At 43.6% G+C, this 17928-nt stretch overlaps 1 protein-coding gene across 5 annotated transcripts in view; it reads right to left on the bottom strand.

Moving 5' to 3' along the window:
- Nucleotides 1-7092, bottom strand: part of LOC125027153 (casein kinase I-like) — a 124116-nt gene extending 117024 nt beyond the window's left edge. For all 5 annotated transcript variants that reach the window (XM_047616036.1, XM_047616032.1, XM_047616037.1 and 2 more), the window contains exon 1: nt 6465-7092. In XM_047616036.1, coding sequence (XP_047471992.1) covers nt 6465-6711 — 247 coding nt within the window. In that variant the 5' untranslated portion in view covers nt 6712-7092. The remainder of the gene's footprint in view (nt 1-6464) is intronic.
- Nucleotides 7093-17928: the final 10836 nt, after the last annotated feature.

Genomic DNA, 17928 nt, shown 5'->3' with positions numbered 1-17928 from the left:
CTGCAACATCACAAGAGATAACTTTGCTAACGCCAATAGTGGGAGGAGCTTTGGCCCTAACGGAACTTGACAGAAGATCAAAAATACTTTGAAAGTTCTTCCTGAAAAAGAAAAGACTCTGGAGGCGGACTTCAAATGTGTCCAAAGCTGACAAATTACTGGTGGAGGAAGAACTGGAGAAAGATGGATAAAAGGAGGATAAAAATGAGATGGGGGTGAAAAAGGTGAGGAAAAAGTGTCGGGGGGGGGGGGGGGGAAGACAAGGTAAAAAAGTAATAGGAGGAGAGCAAAGGAAAGGAAAGGAAAGGAGAAGAGGAGGAAAAAGGAGAATGAGAGGAGGAAGAGGGGGAGGAGGAAGAGAGGAGGAAGAGAGGAGGAACAGAGGAGGAACAGAGGAGGAGGGGGGAGGGGGAGGAGGGGGGGAGGAGGAGGAGGAGGGGAGGAGGAGGAGGAGGAGGGGAGGAGGAGGAGGAGGAAGAGGCAGGAGAAGGGGAGGAGGAAGAAGAGGCAGGAGAAGGGGAGGAGGAGGAGGAGGAAGGAGGAGGAGGAAGGAGGAGGAGGAGGAGGAGGAGGAGGAGGAGGAGGAGGAGGAGGAGGAGGAGGAGGAGGAGGAGGAGGAGGAGGAGGAGGAGGAGGAGGAGGAGGAGGAGAAGAAGAGAGAGGAGGAGGAGGAGGAGGAGGAGGAGGAGGAGGAGAAGAGAGAAGAGAGAGGAGGAGGAGGAGGAATGGGAGGAGAAGAGAGAAGAGAGAGGAGGAGGAGGAGGAAGAGAGAGGAGGAGGAGGAGGAGGAGGAGGAGGAGGAGAAGAGAGAAAGGAGGAGGAGGAGGAGGAGGAGAAGAGAGAAGGGGAGGAGGAGGAGGAGGAGAAGAGAGAGGAGGAGGAGGAGGAGGAGGAGGAGGAGGAGGAGGAGGAGGAGGAGGAGGAGGAGGAGAGAGAGGAGGAGGAGGAGGAGGAGGAGGAGGAGGAGGAGGAGAAGAGAGAGAGGGGAGGAGGAGGAGGAGAAGAGAGAGAGAGGAGGAGGAGGAGGAGAAGAGAGAGAGAGGAGGAGGAGGAGGAGAAGAGAGAGAGAGGAGGAGGAGGAGAGAGAGAGAGAGAGGAGGAGGAGGAGGAGGAGGAGGAGGAGGAGGAGGAGGAGGAGGAGGAGGAGGAGGAGAAGAGAGAGAGGAGGAGGAGGAGGAGGAGGAGGAGAGAGAGAGAGGAGGAGGAGGAGGAGAGAGAGAGAGGAGGAGGAGGAGGAGAGAGAGAGAGGAGGAGGAGAAGAGAGAGGAGAGGAGGAGGAGGAGGAGGAGGAGGAGAAGAGAGAGGAGGAGAGAGAGAGAGAGGAGGAGGAGGAGAAGAGAGAGAGGAGGAGGAGGAGGAGAGAGAGAGAGAGGAGGAGGAGGAGGAGAAGAGAGAGAGGAGGAGGAGGAGGAGGAGAGAGAGAGGAGGAGGAGGAGGAGGAGAGAGAGAGAGAGGAGGAGGAGGAGGAGGAGGAGGAGAGGAGGAGGAGGAGAAGAGAGAGAGAGAGAGGAGGAGAGGAGAAGAGAGAGGAGGAGGAGACGAGAGAGGAGGAGGAGGAGAGGAGGAGGAGGAGGAGGAGGAGGAGAAGAGAGAGGAGGAGGAGGAGGAGGAGGAGGAGGAGGAGAAGAGAGAGGAGGAGGAGGAGGAGGAGGAGGAGAGAGAGAGGAGGAGGAGGAGAAGAGAGAGGAGGAGGAGGAGGAGGAGGAGGAGGAGGAGGAGGAGGAGGAGGAGAAGAGAGAGGAGGAGGAGGAGAGAGAGAGAGGAGGAGGAGGAGGAGGAAGAGGAGAAGAGAGAGGAGGAGGAGGAGAAGAGAGAGGAGGAGGAGAAGAGAGAGGAGGAAGGAGGAGAAGAGAGAGGAGGAGAGGAGAAGAGAGAGGAGGAGGAGGAGGAGGAGGAGGAGGAGGAGGAGGAGGAGGAGGAGAAGAGAGAGGAGGAGGAGAAGAGAGAGGAGGAGAGAGAGAGAGGAGGAGGAGGAGAAGAGAGAGAGGAGGAGGAGGAGAAGAGAGAGGAGGAGGAGGAGAAGAGAGAGGAGGAGGAGGAGGAGAAGAGAGAGAGGAGGAGGAGGAGAGAGAGAGGAGGAGGAGGAGGAGGAGAAGAGAGAGGAGGAGGAGGAGAAGAGAGAGGAGGAGGAGGAGAAGAGAGAGGAGGAGGAGAAGAGAGAGGAGGAGGAGGAGAAGAGAGAGGAGGAGGAGGAGAAGAGAGAGGAGGAGGAGGAGAAGAGAGAGGAGGAGGAGGAGAAGAGAGAGGAGGAGGAGGAGAAGAGAGAGGAGGAGGAGGAGAAGAGAGAGGAGGAGGAGGAGAGAGAGGAGGAGGAGGAGGAGGAGGAGGAGGAGGAGGAGGAGGAGGAGGAGGAGGAGGAGGAGGAGGAGGAGGAGGAGAGAGAGAGGAGGAGGAGGAGGAGGAGGAGGAGGAGGAGAGAGGAGGAGGAGGAGGAGGAGAAGAGAGGGAGGAGGAGGAGGAGGAGAAGAGAGAGGAGGAGGAGGAGGAGGAGAGAGAGGAGGAGGAGGAGGAGGAGAAGAGAGGAGGAGGAGAAGAGAGAGGAGGAGGAGAAGAGAGAGGAGGAGGAGGAGAGAGGAGGAGGAGGAGGAGAGAGGAGGAGGAGGAGGAGAAGAGAGGGGAGGAGGAGGAGGAGGAGGAGGAGGAGGAGGAGGAGGAGGAGGAGGAGGAGGAGGAGGCAGAAGAGGAGGAGGAGGCAGAAGAGGAGGAGAGGAGGAGAGAAGAAGAGAAGAAAGAGAAGGGAGAGGAGAAACAAACACATACCAAAAAAAAAGTATCAAGATAGCTCATGTGCTACTTCATTTTGTTCAGCATACACATTTACTTCATGTGAAGACAGCAGCGCTGCATCAAACTTTCTTTTTAATGAAAACAATGTATATTCAAATATTGATCATGGTCTTCCCAAAAAGAACTCATGATACATGTGGACATGTTATATAGACCAGTTTAGTGATATCTAGTGGAAATATTAGAGTCCTCATAAAAGATTGCCTAATTACATCCTGTGGTGGTGAAAACTCAGACTGCATGGAGGTTCATTCTTGGGTATTTCCTGAAAGGATTTCCATGAAAAGGTTAATACATGACCAAAATCTATGAAAAAATTGAAAGGTCAACAACCAACCACGTCTGAGAGAGGACTAAAATGCTTTATTATGAGGCCAGCATCCTCTTGAAAAGGTACCATTATTCTCTTGTCATGGGGCAAAATATACTTGTTTCTTAGTTACAAAATATGTAAAGCTGAAGTCCAAACACTGGGTGGAGTACTACTACTCCCCTGATGAAATGTTCAGACCATATTCATGTTTATTACTGTTACTGATTTTCCTTTCTGGCAACTAGCTTTGACATGTTCTCCAATAAACACCAAAGTACAAAGAAAGATTTCCTAAAAACACACTTCCTATAAAAACAAAGACCTTTTCTATTCTTGTAAGCAATATGTACTCAAGAGCAGACATGTTCCATAATATGTAAATGCATGTAGATCTGAACTTCACATCTGCTGTTTTCATGAAAGATATTCCAGACAATCAAAAAATCCTGGAGCACATTAGAAAACATTCACACATTTGCAATCTATTCTCCAAACAAATGAAAATTACTTGATATTCATGATCTTCTAAACTACCCTTACATTCCCCCATCCCCCAAAGCTTTCAAGAAAATTTTGTAAAATCCATTAAAACAGAATACGGAGGTTCTAATTAATAATACACATGGTATTTTCTCTCTAAAACAATTAAAATGTAATAGAATTAAAATTAACTTGTAATAAAAAAATGTTATGTTTAATTCAAGAAAAGACAGAAGTGAGGGCAAACAGTTTACAATGAGTAATCCTTTCTCAACAGACAACATAGCTTCTTCATACATAATCAAATACTTTTGATTTCTAGCTGAAGGTATAACTATATTCCAAAACAATGAAATCTTAGCCAACTGCACATACCATACATACTTTAGCATGAATAGTAGTAGTATTTCCGTCAATTCACATTCTTGGTTTGAAAAACGCTAATATCATCATCTGCAAAAGACACCTTCAAAGCCAATAGAACCTGGGTATTCACTAATAAAAAAGGAATTATGCTCCCTCCTGGCATCTAAAAAATCTCACTCATAATGATACAGAACTTGCAAATATCCCTTCCTGCTCTTTATTGGAAGCAATTCAGGAGTGATTGCTACCCTTCCTGACATCAATTTTCCTTCTCCCTATGCTTATGTGCCTTGACTGTGTCTATGTTAAAAATCACATTCTCCAAGACTATAAAATTCACTACATTGCTGTTGTGGATCTCAGCTGGGGATTCCACAAACACACACACACACACACACACACAGGAAATAGCTGTTCTTGACTTACTCATTAAGATCAAAACAAAGTGACTACCACGAATTTGCACAGATACAAAGGTCTTCAAATAAAATTCTTCTCCACCTACATGTAGTGTGTACATTTTTCTTTCCGCCAAACAGAGGTACCGTATAAGGTTTCACAGTTTCTACAAACAACAAATTCATACATCCAACTTTCCTGTACATACAAATCAAATCAAAATTTCACTGTTCAACAATCCCTGATTATCTGCATAACAAAATATCTCCCAGAAAAAAAAAAAAAAAAAAAATTAACACTCCCCAAATGCAACCTACCCTTGACATATTCTCCTAGCAGAGCCTGTGACCTCAGCCCTGCCTGTGACCTTGTATTCGAACTCACCCCACACCCGCTCATACACCATGAGGCATTATCCCAACACACTTGCCATTTTCACATTTGTTATTTTCCTGTATAATCACTCTCACCCTCAGCAAAAACAAACACTTGCTGTCCACATGCACATACCAAAGTAATCCTGAATTCCATCACACAAAATGGCTGTCCCGTTCAACCCAACCTTTTGAAATTACCTCCTTCCCAAACCCATTACAATCAACACAATTCCAACCCATTCCCATTCCCCAGCGCCAATCCTCAGCAAATCCACACCATCCGAGCCTGTTGGTAGCTCCGCCACCAAAGATGGGTATGACAGACCTTAATTTAATAATGCTAAAGCCAATGCTATGTGAGTCTGCAGTGGTGAGCCCCCTGTAATCAATGCAGATATAAATAAATTCAAATTAATACCTGCTTTCATGCCCCAAAATTATGGCCATAATCACTCCCCAAGTTAATTTGAGCCTGGTAATTTGTTCTCCAAACTGGAAACCCAACGTAAATCTCAGCATGAAATCATAATCGCCCTCATCAAATGCACCAACTGAAATAACATACCAAAAGCATGCTCTTTCATCCCTATTTCATCAACCTCACAGACACCAATCAAAATCAATCCCACAAGTGAAGATCTGTTTTCCATCATTACAACCACCCTTCCAATCCTAAAATAAAGGATCAGACACCAACACCAGCCATTACATAAACCCAAAGTAACAATATGGTTCCCTCCTTCCCCTTCCTAATGGTACCAAGAAGACAGGTTTGTAGCTCTTGTATTGATTAACAAGCTTGACAGCCAACTTGGATGCACCATTCTGCTTGGCCCTTCTAAGGTGATCAGCTGAGAGGCCTTTCAAGTGGACAGGGAGGGAGAACCAGCCATCAAATCAAAATGTGATAAAGAAGTGGCAAGGAAAGGTGGAAAACAGAGAGGGTGGGTGGGAGGGTGGGAAGGAGGAAGGAAGTGGAAGGAGGAAAGGGATGGAGAAGGAAGAAATGGAGGAGAGAAAAAGGGGAGCAATGGAAGAGAAGGAAGGAATGAAGGAGAAAAAGAGAGAAGGAGCAGAGAGCTAGGGAGGGAAGGGAAGGCAAAGCAGGGAGAGGAGAAAGAAAATGGGAGTGAGGGAGTGAGGAGAGGGGAGGGAGTGAGGGAGGGAGAAAGTGGGGGAAGGAGAGAAGGAAGGGAAAGAGAGGGAGAGGAATGAAGGGGATCAAGAAAGAATGGGGAGAGGAGGGGAGGGGAGGGGAGGGGAGGGGAGGGGGGAAGAGAGAGAGAGAGAGAGAGAGAGAGAGAGAGAGAGAGAGAGAGAGAGAGAGAGAGAGAGAGAGAGAGAGAGAGAGAGAGAGAGAGAGAGAGAGAGAGAGAGAGAGAGAGGAAAATCAGTCCATTTGTGATGGGAAGGAGCAAACCAGGAGAGAAAAGAAGGCCTTTGGATGAACAGGAACAGAAGAAAGCAAAAGGGGGCAGAGTGAAAGAGAAATGAACAGAACAACAACTGAAATGACAAGCAAGAAACCTGGGAGAAATGAAAACCACCGAAATAAACAAGAAACAGCAGACAAATCACGAGAAACAGACACGGTGGAAACCTGGGAGTCATTAGGGGGGAAAAAGGCACAAACAACGGAAGAATCCCAGCCACTGCCCCCCGCCCCGCACCCCAACGAGGTTTTCCAGAGGGCAGCAAAGCCCTCAGCCAAGACCCTTCAAGGGCCTGGAGCCGCTACTCACCTAATCTAAGTTCGCCGAAATTCCCGCAGCCGATTTTCTTCCCGACTCTGAAGTTGGGTCCCACGAAGAGCTCCAGGGAGTTGGAGGAAGAGGACGTCCTCGAGCCCGGCTGCATGGTGCCCCCCGTCCTGTTGGCGGTGCTGGCACGGGACACCCTCCTCGAGGCCGGGTCCTGGTCCTCCTTGCCTCCTGCGCCTCCGCCGCCGCCGCCGCCGCCGCCTCGCTCGCGTCGGTCGCCCTTCTGCATCCTTCCTCCCCCTCGCTCCTCCTCCTCGCCTCTCCCTCAGCCCTGCTCAGCCCACCACCTCCAGGAGCCACAGCGCTCCACTGTAACCACCATGTAAGCTCCCTCCGCCCTCCGCCGCCGCCGCCGCCGCCGCCGCCGCCGCAGCTCCGAGCTCTCTCGCGAACCCACACCGCCTCCACCACCACTCACTCACTTCATCTCCCCTCTCTCCATGCTACCCCTCACATAGCCACGCCTTTCTCATCTTTGACGGGGATTGCACACCACTGAACTTCACTCTATTGCACTTTCGGGGCGCCTCGGGGAACACTGAACTCTGCGTTTCTCTCGGTTCGCTTCCGACGTACGAGGCAGCTGACAGAGTGACACCGCGAGCTCTTGTGAGTCTCTTGGACGCGGATCGATACATTCTCGGTCGGGACGGGGTCAAAGCAGAGCCCGTGTCCGCGTTTTCAGATCGGTCTTGATAATTGGATGGGTGTCTTTTGGACTATCTGATGTTTTTGTAATTCTCTTTATGATATTTTTGGGTGTAAAATTTCGTAGAAATGATTTTAGGTACTCGGCGACCGAAAAGTTACTATGGTTGTGTTCAAGGTTTGACCACCTGATTCACCCAAAATAAAAGATAATTGTCGATGTTGAACATGACATAGGCGAGTATCTGTAATAATTTTACATATATATGAGTCTCATAACAAGTATTGATTTTAAAAACTGTCATATATTACAGAAAAACAGCTTTACGGTTATTAAGGACACTACAGTGTTTCGCGGAAGGGGAGTGCAGAGGTTGGAGTCTAGTTGCCAGGTGTCGCCAACAGCGTATTTAATGCCGGTTGGATCAGAAAGGCTGGAAAAATACATTATGAATTATTTCTATAAATGGATGCGTTCCCTATATTTACATTGAGTGTATTTTTATCATACTTTTGTAAATGTTTATTTGTGTGTCCTACTGAAGAATGTGGTTCACCGAATAGTATTACGATAAAAAGTTAAATAGGGCTGTGGCGATAGACTTCAAATTAATAATTACTCGAAACACAGTAAATGTAACTTCAAAAAATAGAACTATATTGCACTTCAGTAATTAAAGGAGTTACAGTTATAACAGAAGTAGCTGACCAGCCCTACACAAATAAGGAACATGTACAACCACTTTATCATCAAAATACTTTTTATTCTCTTATCATCTTATCAATACCAAATTCTGACTCAGTCAAAATACGTTCAAAATCGTTATAAATTCTTCTTCAAATTTCGGTCAGGAACGCGACTAGCCTTCAGTCTGGCATAGCTGCGCCCTTCACATATATGTCACACTTCAATTTAGGGCAATTCTTAATAGCTGTTCCTTGCGTGAACTCTCATTGATGTCGAGAACTCGTGCTTATTAAATATTCAAGTTTGGCTGTATTTTAGTCTGACTTCATTCGGTCTTTGTATTAATGGATATTTGGGTCTTGGCTTGGGTAGAAAGCCTTGTTATGGGGTATGTGTATGTATATACATGTATAAGTATATATGTGTGTGTATGTAAATGTGTGTAGGATGTATCTATATGCATATGCTTATATATACATATATATATACACATGAACATGTGTCAACATACACACATACACACTCATATATACATATATATACATATGTGTGTGTGTGTGTGTGTGTGTGTGTGTGTGAGTGTGTGTGTGTGTGTGTGTCTGTGTGTGTGTGTGTGTGTGTGTGTGTGTGTGCGCGCATGTGCGTGTGGGTGGGTGGGTGAGAGTATGTGTTTAGTACATTTACACAACACACACACACACACACACACACACACACACACACACACACACACACACACACACACACACACACACACACATGCAGACACACACATATATGTGTACATATTTATCTATTTGTATTTATCAATGTGTTAATATATTCATTTATATAACTGTCTACGGCTAAATAGGAGAACAAACTGTCAACTGACGCATACCCAGCAAGGGAAGCAGTAATTTGACACCCACATTTACTTCAAAATGAGGCAGTTCTTTGTGCCTATTAACCTTGGCAGTTAAATGTTCGTTAATAAACCTCAACGCTGTGATAAGTTTCCATCCCTAAGAGCGTGTATCTCCGGTGGGAAAAGTGTTATAAAAATTTTAGTTAATTTTCGCGTTTGTATCCTCGAGTTGCCAACGGTGGAAAAAGAGCCACATATTTCCACCTATCCCCCCCAACGCGTCGATGATAATCCTCACCAAGAAGAGACGGATATTGATCACTATCCCAATCATTCAGAAATGCCACTACATCCTACCCTCCAAGACAATCCAATACATCTCCCTCCAAACAGCCTAAAAATGAAAAATGAAAAAAAAACGGTCAAATGGCGGTATCTAGCAACCTTTCCGCGCTGTCGGTACTTGAACCACAGATTTCCGTGTGAGCAAGAAGCTGTCAAACGGTCACAGCTGACTGGCAAGGAACAGCGTGAACAGCAAACGTTGTGTGTTGGGGGGGATGGGGGGTGTCTCCAAACACGATAATCTTATTGTTTCTGATTACGTGGATAAGGGAGCTTGGGTATTGTACAGAGGGAAGTTTCTTTAACCCAACACCAGTCTTCCCCTTTCTTGTATCCCCATTATGAAGATTTTACCGTTGGTCTCTCTCTCTCTCTCTCTCTCTCTCTCTCTCTCTCTCTCTCTCTCTCTCTCTCTCTCTCTCTCTCTCTCTCTCTCTCTCTCTCTCTCTCTCTCTCTCTCTCACTGTATGTGTTTGCCTGTGCCCCTGTCTTTCTATCTCTTAACCCCTCTTTACCTTTCCTTTTCTATTTATCTTTCTCTCTCTCTCTCTCTCTCTCTCTCTCCCTCTCTCTCTCTCTCTCTCTCTCTCTCTCTCTCTCTCTCTCTCTCTCTCTCTCTTGTCTATGTCTTCGTCTCAATCTGTCTCTTGTCTCCCCCCCTCTTTCTCTCTCTCTCTCTCTCTCTCCATCTCTCTCTCTCTCTCTCTCTCTCTCTCTCTCTCTCTCTCTCTGTCTCTCTCTCTCTCTCTCTCTCTCTCTCTGTCTCTCTCTCTCTCTCTTTCTGTGTGTGTGTCTCTGTCTGTCTGTTTTCTGTCTTTTAACCCATCTACATTCTTTCTCTCTCTCTCTCTCTCTCTCTCTCTCTCTCTCTCTCTCTCTCTCTCTCTCTCTCTTTCATTCTCTCTATCTCTTTCATTCTCTCTCTTTCTGTCTCTGCCTATCTCTCTCTCTCTCTCTCTCTCTCTCTCTCTCTCTCTCTCTCTCTCTCTCTCTCTCTCTCTCTCTCTCTCTATCTCTCTCTCTCTCTCTCTATCTATGTGTGTGTGTGTCTGTGCCTCTGTTTGTCTGTCTTTGTGTCTTTTAACCCCTCTTTACATTTCTCTCTCTCTCTCTATCTCTATATCTCTCTCTTTCTCTCTCTCTAACAAACATTACCACCAGAATCCCCTTGCAAATAAACACAGCCCATTTCACTCTATGATGACTGAAAGTAATAAGCGACCTAAAACTTCAAAGTACGAAGTGTATCCTTACCTCGAGACATTGCTTTCAAAAGAAAAATGTCTGTGTACAAACTAAAAAGTGCTTTTACCTGTCAAATATTTGTCAAGCTTCCCACGTGTCGCCGTTACCAAAAACGTCATGAAATATTTCCAACCAGTACTGTATTTTAGTAAAATATAACTTTTTGTTTTATATGTTCTTCCTTTCTACTATTTTGAGCATTATTATTATTGTTATCATTATTATTATTATGACTCCTATTATTGGTGGTACTAATATTGCCTCGTTATGTTTGGTTATTACTACTGTTATTATCATTATTTCCATCATTGTTTATTATTATATGTTGTTATTATCATTATTATTATGATTATATCATCTTGGTCATCACGATTATCATCTTCATTATCATCGTCATCACTGTTATTTGTATCTTCGTAGTTACTATTAGCCTTGTTATCATTTCGTTACTATTAGTGGCTCTACTAAATAATCTGACCACAGCTGTATTACTGATATCATCATTATTTTATTTTCAAGCATTGTTATTAGTATCATTATAACTAAGATTATGAGTAATGAAATCATTATATTTATTATAATTTCCGTTACAAGTCTGCTCATACTTTTCATTATTTGTATTTTTTTCTTGTCCCGACTGTTATGAGTTGTAATATAAGTAATACTGTTATCATTATCATCATCATTATTGTAAATGATACTACTGTTGATGTCAGTATCATTACGCTTATCATTATTTTTATTATAATCACTATCATTATTTTAATCATTAGCATTATTATAACCATTAGCATTATTTCAATCATTAGCATTATTTCAATCATTATCATCATTTCAATCATTAGCATTATTTCAATCATGTTTTGATTACTCCTATCAATAGTTTAGTTATCATTTTTGTATTTTAATTGTGTTAATACCAACATTATACATTTTTCCTAACAGAGAGAGAGAGAGAGAGAGAGAGAGGGGGGGGGTAGCCACGATATTGAGTGTGGTAATATATATGTCTGTCACATATTCCTACACTGATTCATTAATCCAACAGGAAAAAAAAAAAAAAAAATTGATGCAACTTTTCCTTTTTTTTGTGTTAGCTGTAGGTGGCTAACTACATAAAATGCGTTTACTTTACATATTTAAGATGAGATAATGCTTGACTTCTGTCTCTTTCTATTTTTCACTCTAATTACGCTATGTCTCTGTCTCTGATTCTCCTTCTCCCTCTCTCTCTCTCTCTCTCTCTCTCTCTCTCTCTCCCTCTTTCCCTCCCTCCCTCCCCCTCCTTCTCTCTCTCTCTCTCTCTCTCTCTCTCTCTCTCTCTCTCTCTCTCTCTCTCTCTCTCACGCTCTCTCTCTCTCTCTCTCTCTCTCTCTCTCTCCTCCTTCTCTCTCTCTCTCTCTCTCTCTCTCTCTCTCTCTTCTCTCTCTCCCTCTCTCCCTCTCCCTCCCTCTCCCTCCCTCCCCCTCCTCTCTCTCTCTCTCCCTCCCTCCCTCCCTCCCTCCCTCCCTCACTCCCCCTCCTCTCTCTCTCTCTCTCTCTCTCTCTCTCTCTCTATCTCTATCTCTCTCTCTCTCTCTCCCTCTCTCCCCCCCCCCCTCTCTCCCCCCCCATCTCTCTCTCTCCGAATATAGAAACGTTTCTCGTGTAAAGTCAAGGCTCGCATGACCGCCAAAGTATAGCGATGGAGGTGATGCGGTGATGATAAAGGTGAAAGCAGCAGTGGAACGAGAGAGGGAGAGAGAGAGAGAGAGAGAGAGAGAGAGAGAGAGAGAGAGAGAGAGAGAGAGAGAGAGAGAGAGAGAGAGAGAGAGAGAGAGAGGAGAGAGAGAGAGAGGGAAGAGGAGGAAGGGAGTGAGAGAGAGAGAGAGGGAGAAAGTGGGTGAGAGACAGCCAGATAAAGACAAACAGACAAAGGGGAAAAAGATAGGGAGGATGATATAAAAAGGAGAGAAGCAGAAGATGAAAATGAGACGATAACGCCAAAGAAAACATAGAAACGGAAACAGACACACAAACGGACAGACAGAGCCAGAGAGAGGGAGAAAGGGGTATGGATGCCACAGTCATAATGAGGAGGGACAAGGATGCCCACGGTTGTCGGACGTGGCACTGAATCACTCTAATGACGATGAGGATACAGGTGGGATGCCAGGTGTCTCGAGCGTGCTTGGGTGCCAGGGCCATGCTCCTCCGCAGGCACTCTTGCAGACATTCGCCCTTGTGTATAATAATCATGTAGTACTGACACTCCTCTGAATACGTAGGTGAATTGATAAATGTTATGTGAATGAATGGACAAGTTGATAAACGTTAGATGAATGGATGAATAAACGTGAAAAATGTCATGTGAATGAATGATTGCTTTTAGGTCTTATGTGAAGAAATATATAGATGTGAAATGTGAAGGAATGTATAAATAAATAGCATAAACAAATGTTTTTAGTAAGTAAATGGACAAATAAAAGTTGTTAAACGAATGCATGAGTTAAAATTGAAATAAATGAATAAGTAATCCAGTCTGTATAAGGCCTTCAATTACTCCCAAGGTTAGTGAGTACAAGGTGAGAGTACTGTTATGCATCTGGACACGAGGCGAGTTATAAGGCACTTAGTTCTGTGAACTTGGGGAGATTGGAGGTGGGGGGGAGGGGAGGAAGGAGAGGAAAAGGAGGGATGGAGGGGGGTGAAGGGGTGATGAGAGGGAGGGAGGGGGATGGAGAGGCGATGAGAGGGAGGGAGGGGGTGGAGAGGAGAGGAAAGAGGAGAAAGGAGGGAGGAGATGCACGAGAGGAAAAAGAGGGAGGGAGGGGGATGGAGAGGCGAGGAAAGGGAGAGAAAAGGCGGGAGAGATGTTTGTGAAGGAGGGGAAGGAGATGAACGGAGATGAAGGAATAGGAGGGAGGGAGAGAGAGAGAGAGAGAGAGAGAGAGAGAGAGAGAGAGAGAGAGAGAGAGAGAGAGAGAGAGAGAGAGAGAGAGAGAGAGAGAGAGAGAGAGAGAGGTGTAAGGACGGAGGGAGGAAGAGAGATGCAGGAGAGAGGGAGGGAGGGAGGGAGGGAGGAGCAGGAGTAGGAAGGGGGGCACATACCCTGCCATCAGCACACAGCCTGGCGAAAAGTAGGGCATGGTGCTGGTGCCTGCCCATCCGCGGCCGTGAAACCCACTCGCCTGGGCATTCTCGCGCGAACTCACTTGTCATCACCGTCCACAGGTGAGCTTTAACTAGACCATCACTGTTTACCTTTCGTGGAATAATTAACGTACGGCGGATCTCCCTATGCACGGTGCTTAAGTACGCTCGTGGATTATTGGGTCGAACTTCTTTTTTGTACTTTACGCTTTGCCTTGAATATGTTGTCTTTTTTTGGTTGATGGGTTGTTACCGTGACGCCAGCGAGAGAAATTAGAGAGTATTTACCTGTACCTGGTGTTTGTTTCTCGCCTCATACCGTTAGTCTTACGAGAACGAGAAACGTGCATATGTGGTCTTTAAAGAGAGAAGAGAAAAAGAAAGGAGTAAAAGAGAACAAGCAAGGAATACCGTAACTTATGGACGCTTAACAACCATTTACCCATTCAATACGCAATTTACCCATTCCATACGCAGTTTACACATACAAACCACAATTTACCCATTCCATACGCAATTTACACATACAAAACACAATTTACCCATTCAATACGCAATTTACACATACAAAACACAATTTACCCATTCAATACGCAATTTACACATAAACACCACAATTTACACATACAAAACACAATACACCTATTCAATACGCAATTTACACATACAAAACACAATAAATACAATAATCCATTGACGCACAACAACCACTTAACACACCCAATGCACAAGAAATCCCGTAACGCATTAACGCATAACCACGATTTCTCCCACATTAACACCAACAAGAAAGTGTCGCTAAGCTAAGCAAGTCTTACTTCGGCGAGGAAGCAGGAAGTGGCTAAAAAAAAGAAAAGAAAAAAAAAGAAGATAAAATAACGATCACTTCCGCGGCAACTTTCACACGTGTCTTCAGCAATATCTTGCGCTCATTCGGACCTTTAGTGTTCTAGATTTAGAAATGAGACAGAAAAAAAAAAACTTAAGCAAGGGCACTTGATTGATGAAAAAAACGGGGACTTTGAGAAATAAATAATATTGTCTCTATTAGTTGGATTTTCTCGTACCTGACTCACACTGGGAAGTGAGGTCATATATGCACAATGATTTTTATGACTTACACAGATGGTTAAATATGTAAATAATAATTTTTTTCTTTATTCATTCCTACTTTCTTTTATTCGCGAAACAATGTAGTTCTTATGATTTTTACATTCAGATATTTTATCTTTTTCAATCGTAACTAGACTGCATGAATATAGATATTTTCTAACGTAAGGTCTCGAGATTCTCCTACCCTTGACAGGTGTTTATGAAGGCATGAGTTCGAACTTTCCTCTTTTCATTCATTGTATGTATATATCTGTGTCTTTATTCATCTAATTTTTTTTTATCTGTCTGTCTATCTTTCCGTCTTAATACTTCATTTTTCATCAATATACACATATCTATATATCTACATCTGTCTACTCTCGCTCTCTCTCTCTCTCTAAATATATATATATATATATATATATATATATATATATATATAAATATAGACATACATGTCCTAGCTAATATATCATGGTCATGTCCTCTCTTCAATCACGATTTAGATAAGCCACATTTAAGAGCTAAAAAATATTCCCGTAAGACGGCAGCGCTGAGATAAACCCTGTGCTACTTGTCATCCATAGATTGACTTCCATTCGACCAAGTCACCGACGCAGTAAATTTCTTTTTTTAAGTTCGTCTAAATGATTGATTTGGAATACTGTGCCGTCATTCCACTTAATAGTTTGATTAAAGGTGTTTAGTTAGATATCAGATTTAATATATTATATTCATCATCTGTATTTCAAAATGCATTGCTGATTTTGGAAAAAAATATAAAAATAGATAAATAAATAAATAGAAATATATAAATATTCACATACACACACACGCATATATATATATATATATATATATATATATATATGTGTGTGTGTGTGTGTATGTGTATACACATACACATACATGTATGTGTATATATCTGCCCGTGTGTGTGTTCGCGCGTGCGTGCGTGTGTTAGTGTGTGTGTGCGCATGCGTTTGTTTATCATAACTTGTTAATTTACATTCATTATTTGTAACACTTCCTTCTCCATTACTCAAGTCAGGATAATTGAATGAGTCCGTATTCCCTGTCTTTACAACGCCATAAAATACATCGTACGCTCATTTTCTCCTCCACCAGCTTTCGAAATATAATCAAGCAAAAGCGAAATGAGGCGCCATCAGGGTGGAAGTAACCCCGGGGGCCGAGAGCGCGGGGTCAGGTCCTGGGCCAGCAACAGAGGCTAGATCAGGTCACATTCTCACTTGCTTGTCGTAAATATCTGCTGGGAATACAAAGAGATATTTCCCGTTTTATGTGTTTCTTTTTTTTATTAACAATTCATATTCTCATGTACAAATCGAAGTCTGAAACGAATTTATGTTTTTTCAGCTTTCCCATCAGTAGATAAATTAGATTAATCCCTCGTGTTATTGTGCCCGTGCAGTGAACTCTCTGAGGAGGATTTGGAAGGTAAATACGAGAGAGAGAGAGAGAGAGAGAGAGAGAGAGAGATAGATAGAGAGAGATAATGAAAGAGAGAGAACGAGAGTGAAAGAGAGAATGAGAGAGAGAGAGAGAGAGAGAGAGAGAGAGAGAGAGAGAGAGAGAGAGAGAGAGAGAGAGAGAGAGAGAGAGAGAGAGAGAGAGAGAGAGAGAGAGAGAGAGGGGGAGAGAGAGAGAGAAATCGACGGCTGAGGCGGCCGGGTCTTATTCGCACACCCCTTTGAGTGTGCATGTGGCCGGACGACCACGTGAAGAGGGGTCATGTGGGGTCGTTTCCGGTGTCCATTAGATCGTAACGATTTAGACATCAGGTCAAGACATGAATGAGATGACCAGAGGGTAAAATTAGGTGTATACTTGTACGTGTGTGTTTGAGGAATTGGTGGGCGGAAATCTAGGACAAGTACCAGTTATGTGTTTTCTTCAAGTTATGTCGGAACACCTGGTGGGGGATACGAGCGCACTGCCATTTGCAAATTATTAACAAAAGTATTCATCAGACTCTTATCCTTCAGATATAAAACGAATTCTTGTTTAGCTAAAATCAATGTACTTTAGAATGAATTAGATTAAATTATATAATGGATAACGATTACAAATGATAACTGGAGTTGGTAACTTTCGAACATTCTGTGTAACGGAAAATTAATCACCTTGTTTTATGAGTTATAGATACTCATTGATTAAAAACGATTTACTTTGGATACCATTTTGTAACTGTATTTTAATGATTCAAATGTTAAAACCTTTAAAGTCATAAATTCGCTATTGCAACTACTTTGCAGCCACCCCTGCAAGGAACGTTGAAAAATAGCAGTGACATAACACAGTTTGGTGCAACATTCAAGGATTTTGACACCAAGCAGTTTTCAGTAGTTTTTTTTCCTTTCTATACCACAACATATGTCATAATCATTTGATCATACAATTTTCCTAATATATGTTCATGGTGATTATTCTATAGCATATATTTATTATTATTATCCATCTTATGCATGTCATCATATATTCAATATGATTATTTTGTCGTATACTTATCTGTATTGTATATTCAATTTGGTTATTTTGTCGCATGCCTTTCTGTGAAATATATTCAGTATGACTATTTTATCATATACATTTATGCAATATAGGTATGACAACATATGCCCTCTCCAGTAAAAGAAATTGATACATAATTTTCTTATACTTTAGTAATTTACATTTTCAGTAGAAAAAATACAAACAGATAAGCGTGTTGCAACTGTTTTACAATCTCATATATCGCAGTGAGATGAATATCAATCCTTTAACTCCAGAAATAGATGACTGATTTAAAGAAAAGATCGTCATGGACACACACACACACATACACACACACAAGCACGCACGCACGCACGCACGCACACACACACACACACACACACACACACACACACACACACACACAAACACACGTACACACACACACACACACGCATACACACACACACACACACACACACATACACACACACAAGCACGCACGCACGCACACACACACACACACACACACACACACACACACACACACACACACACACACACACAAACACACGTACACACACACACACGCACACACACACACGCAAACAAACACAAACACACACATACACGCAAACACACACACACACACACACAAACACCCACACACACATACGCAAATAAACACACACACACAAACAAACACACACACACACACACACACAAACACACAAAACACATATCCTAATGCTCTCTCCAGTGCAGTAAATATCAGAACTCTAAATCCATCGACCAAAACTATTGTTCTAAAGCATAATGAATCCAGGATCGGTCCAAGGTCAGTCAGGTAGGTTAGGGTCACAGGTCAAACCAGGTCAAATGGTAATCGGAATTAAGGGTCGTGAGTGGAGGGTTGAGAGTGTGGTTGTCAATTTGTTTCTAATTTCCTTTCC

The sequence above is a fragment of the Penaeus chinensis genome, chromosome 7 (assembly GCF_019202785.1).
Source record: "Penaeus chinensis breed Huanghai No. 1 chromosome 7, ASM1920278v2, whole genome shotgun sequence".
NCBI lineage: Eukaryota > Metazoa > Arthropoda > Malacostraca > Decapoda > Penaeidae > Penaeus > Penaeus chinensis.
The sequence above is the reverse complement of the archived record's forward strand: the minus strand, read 5'-3'. Positions and strand labels throughout refer to the sequence as shown.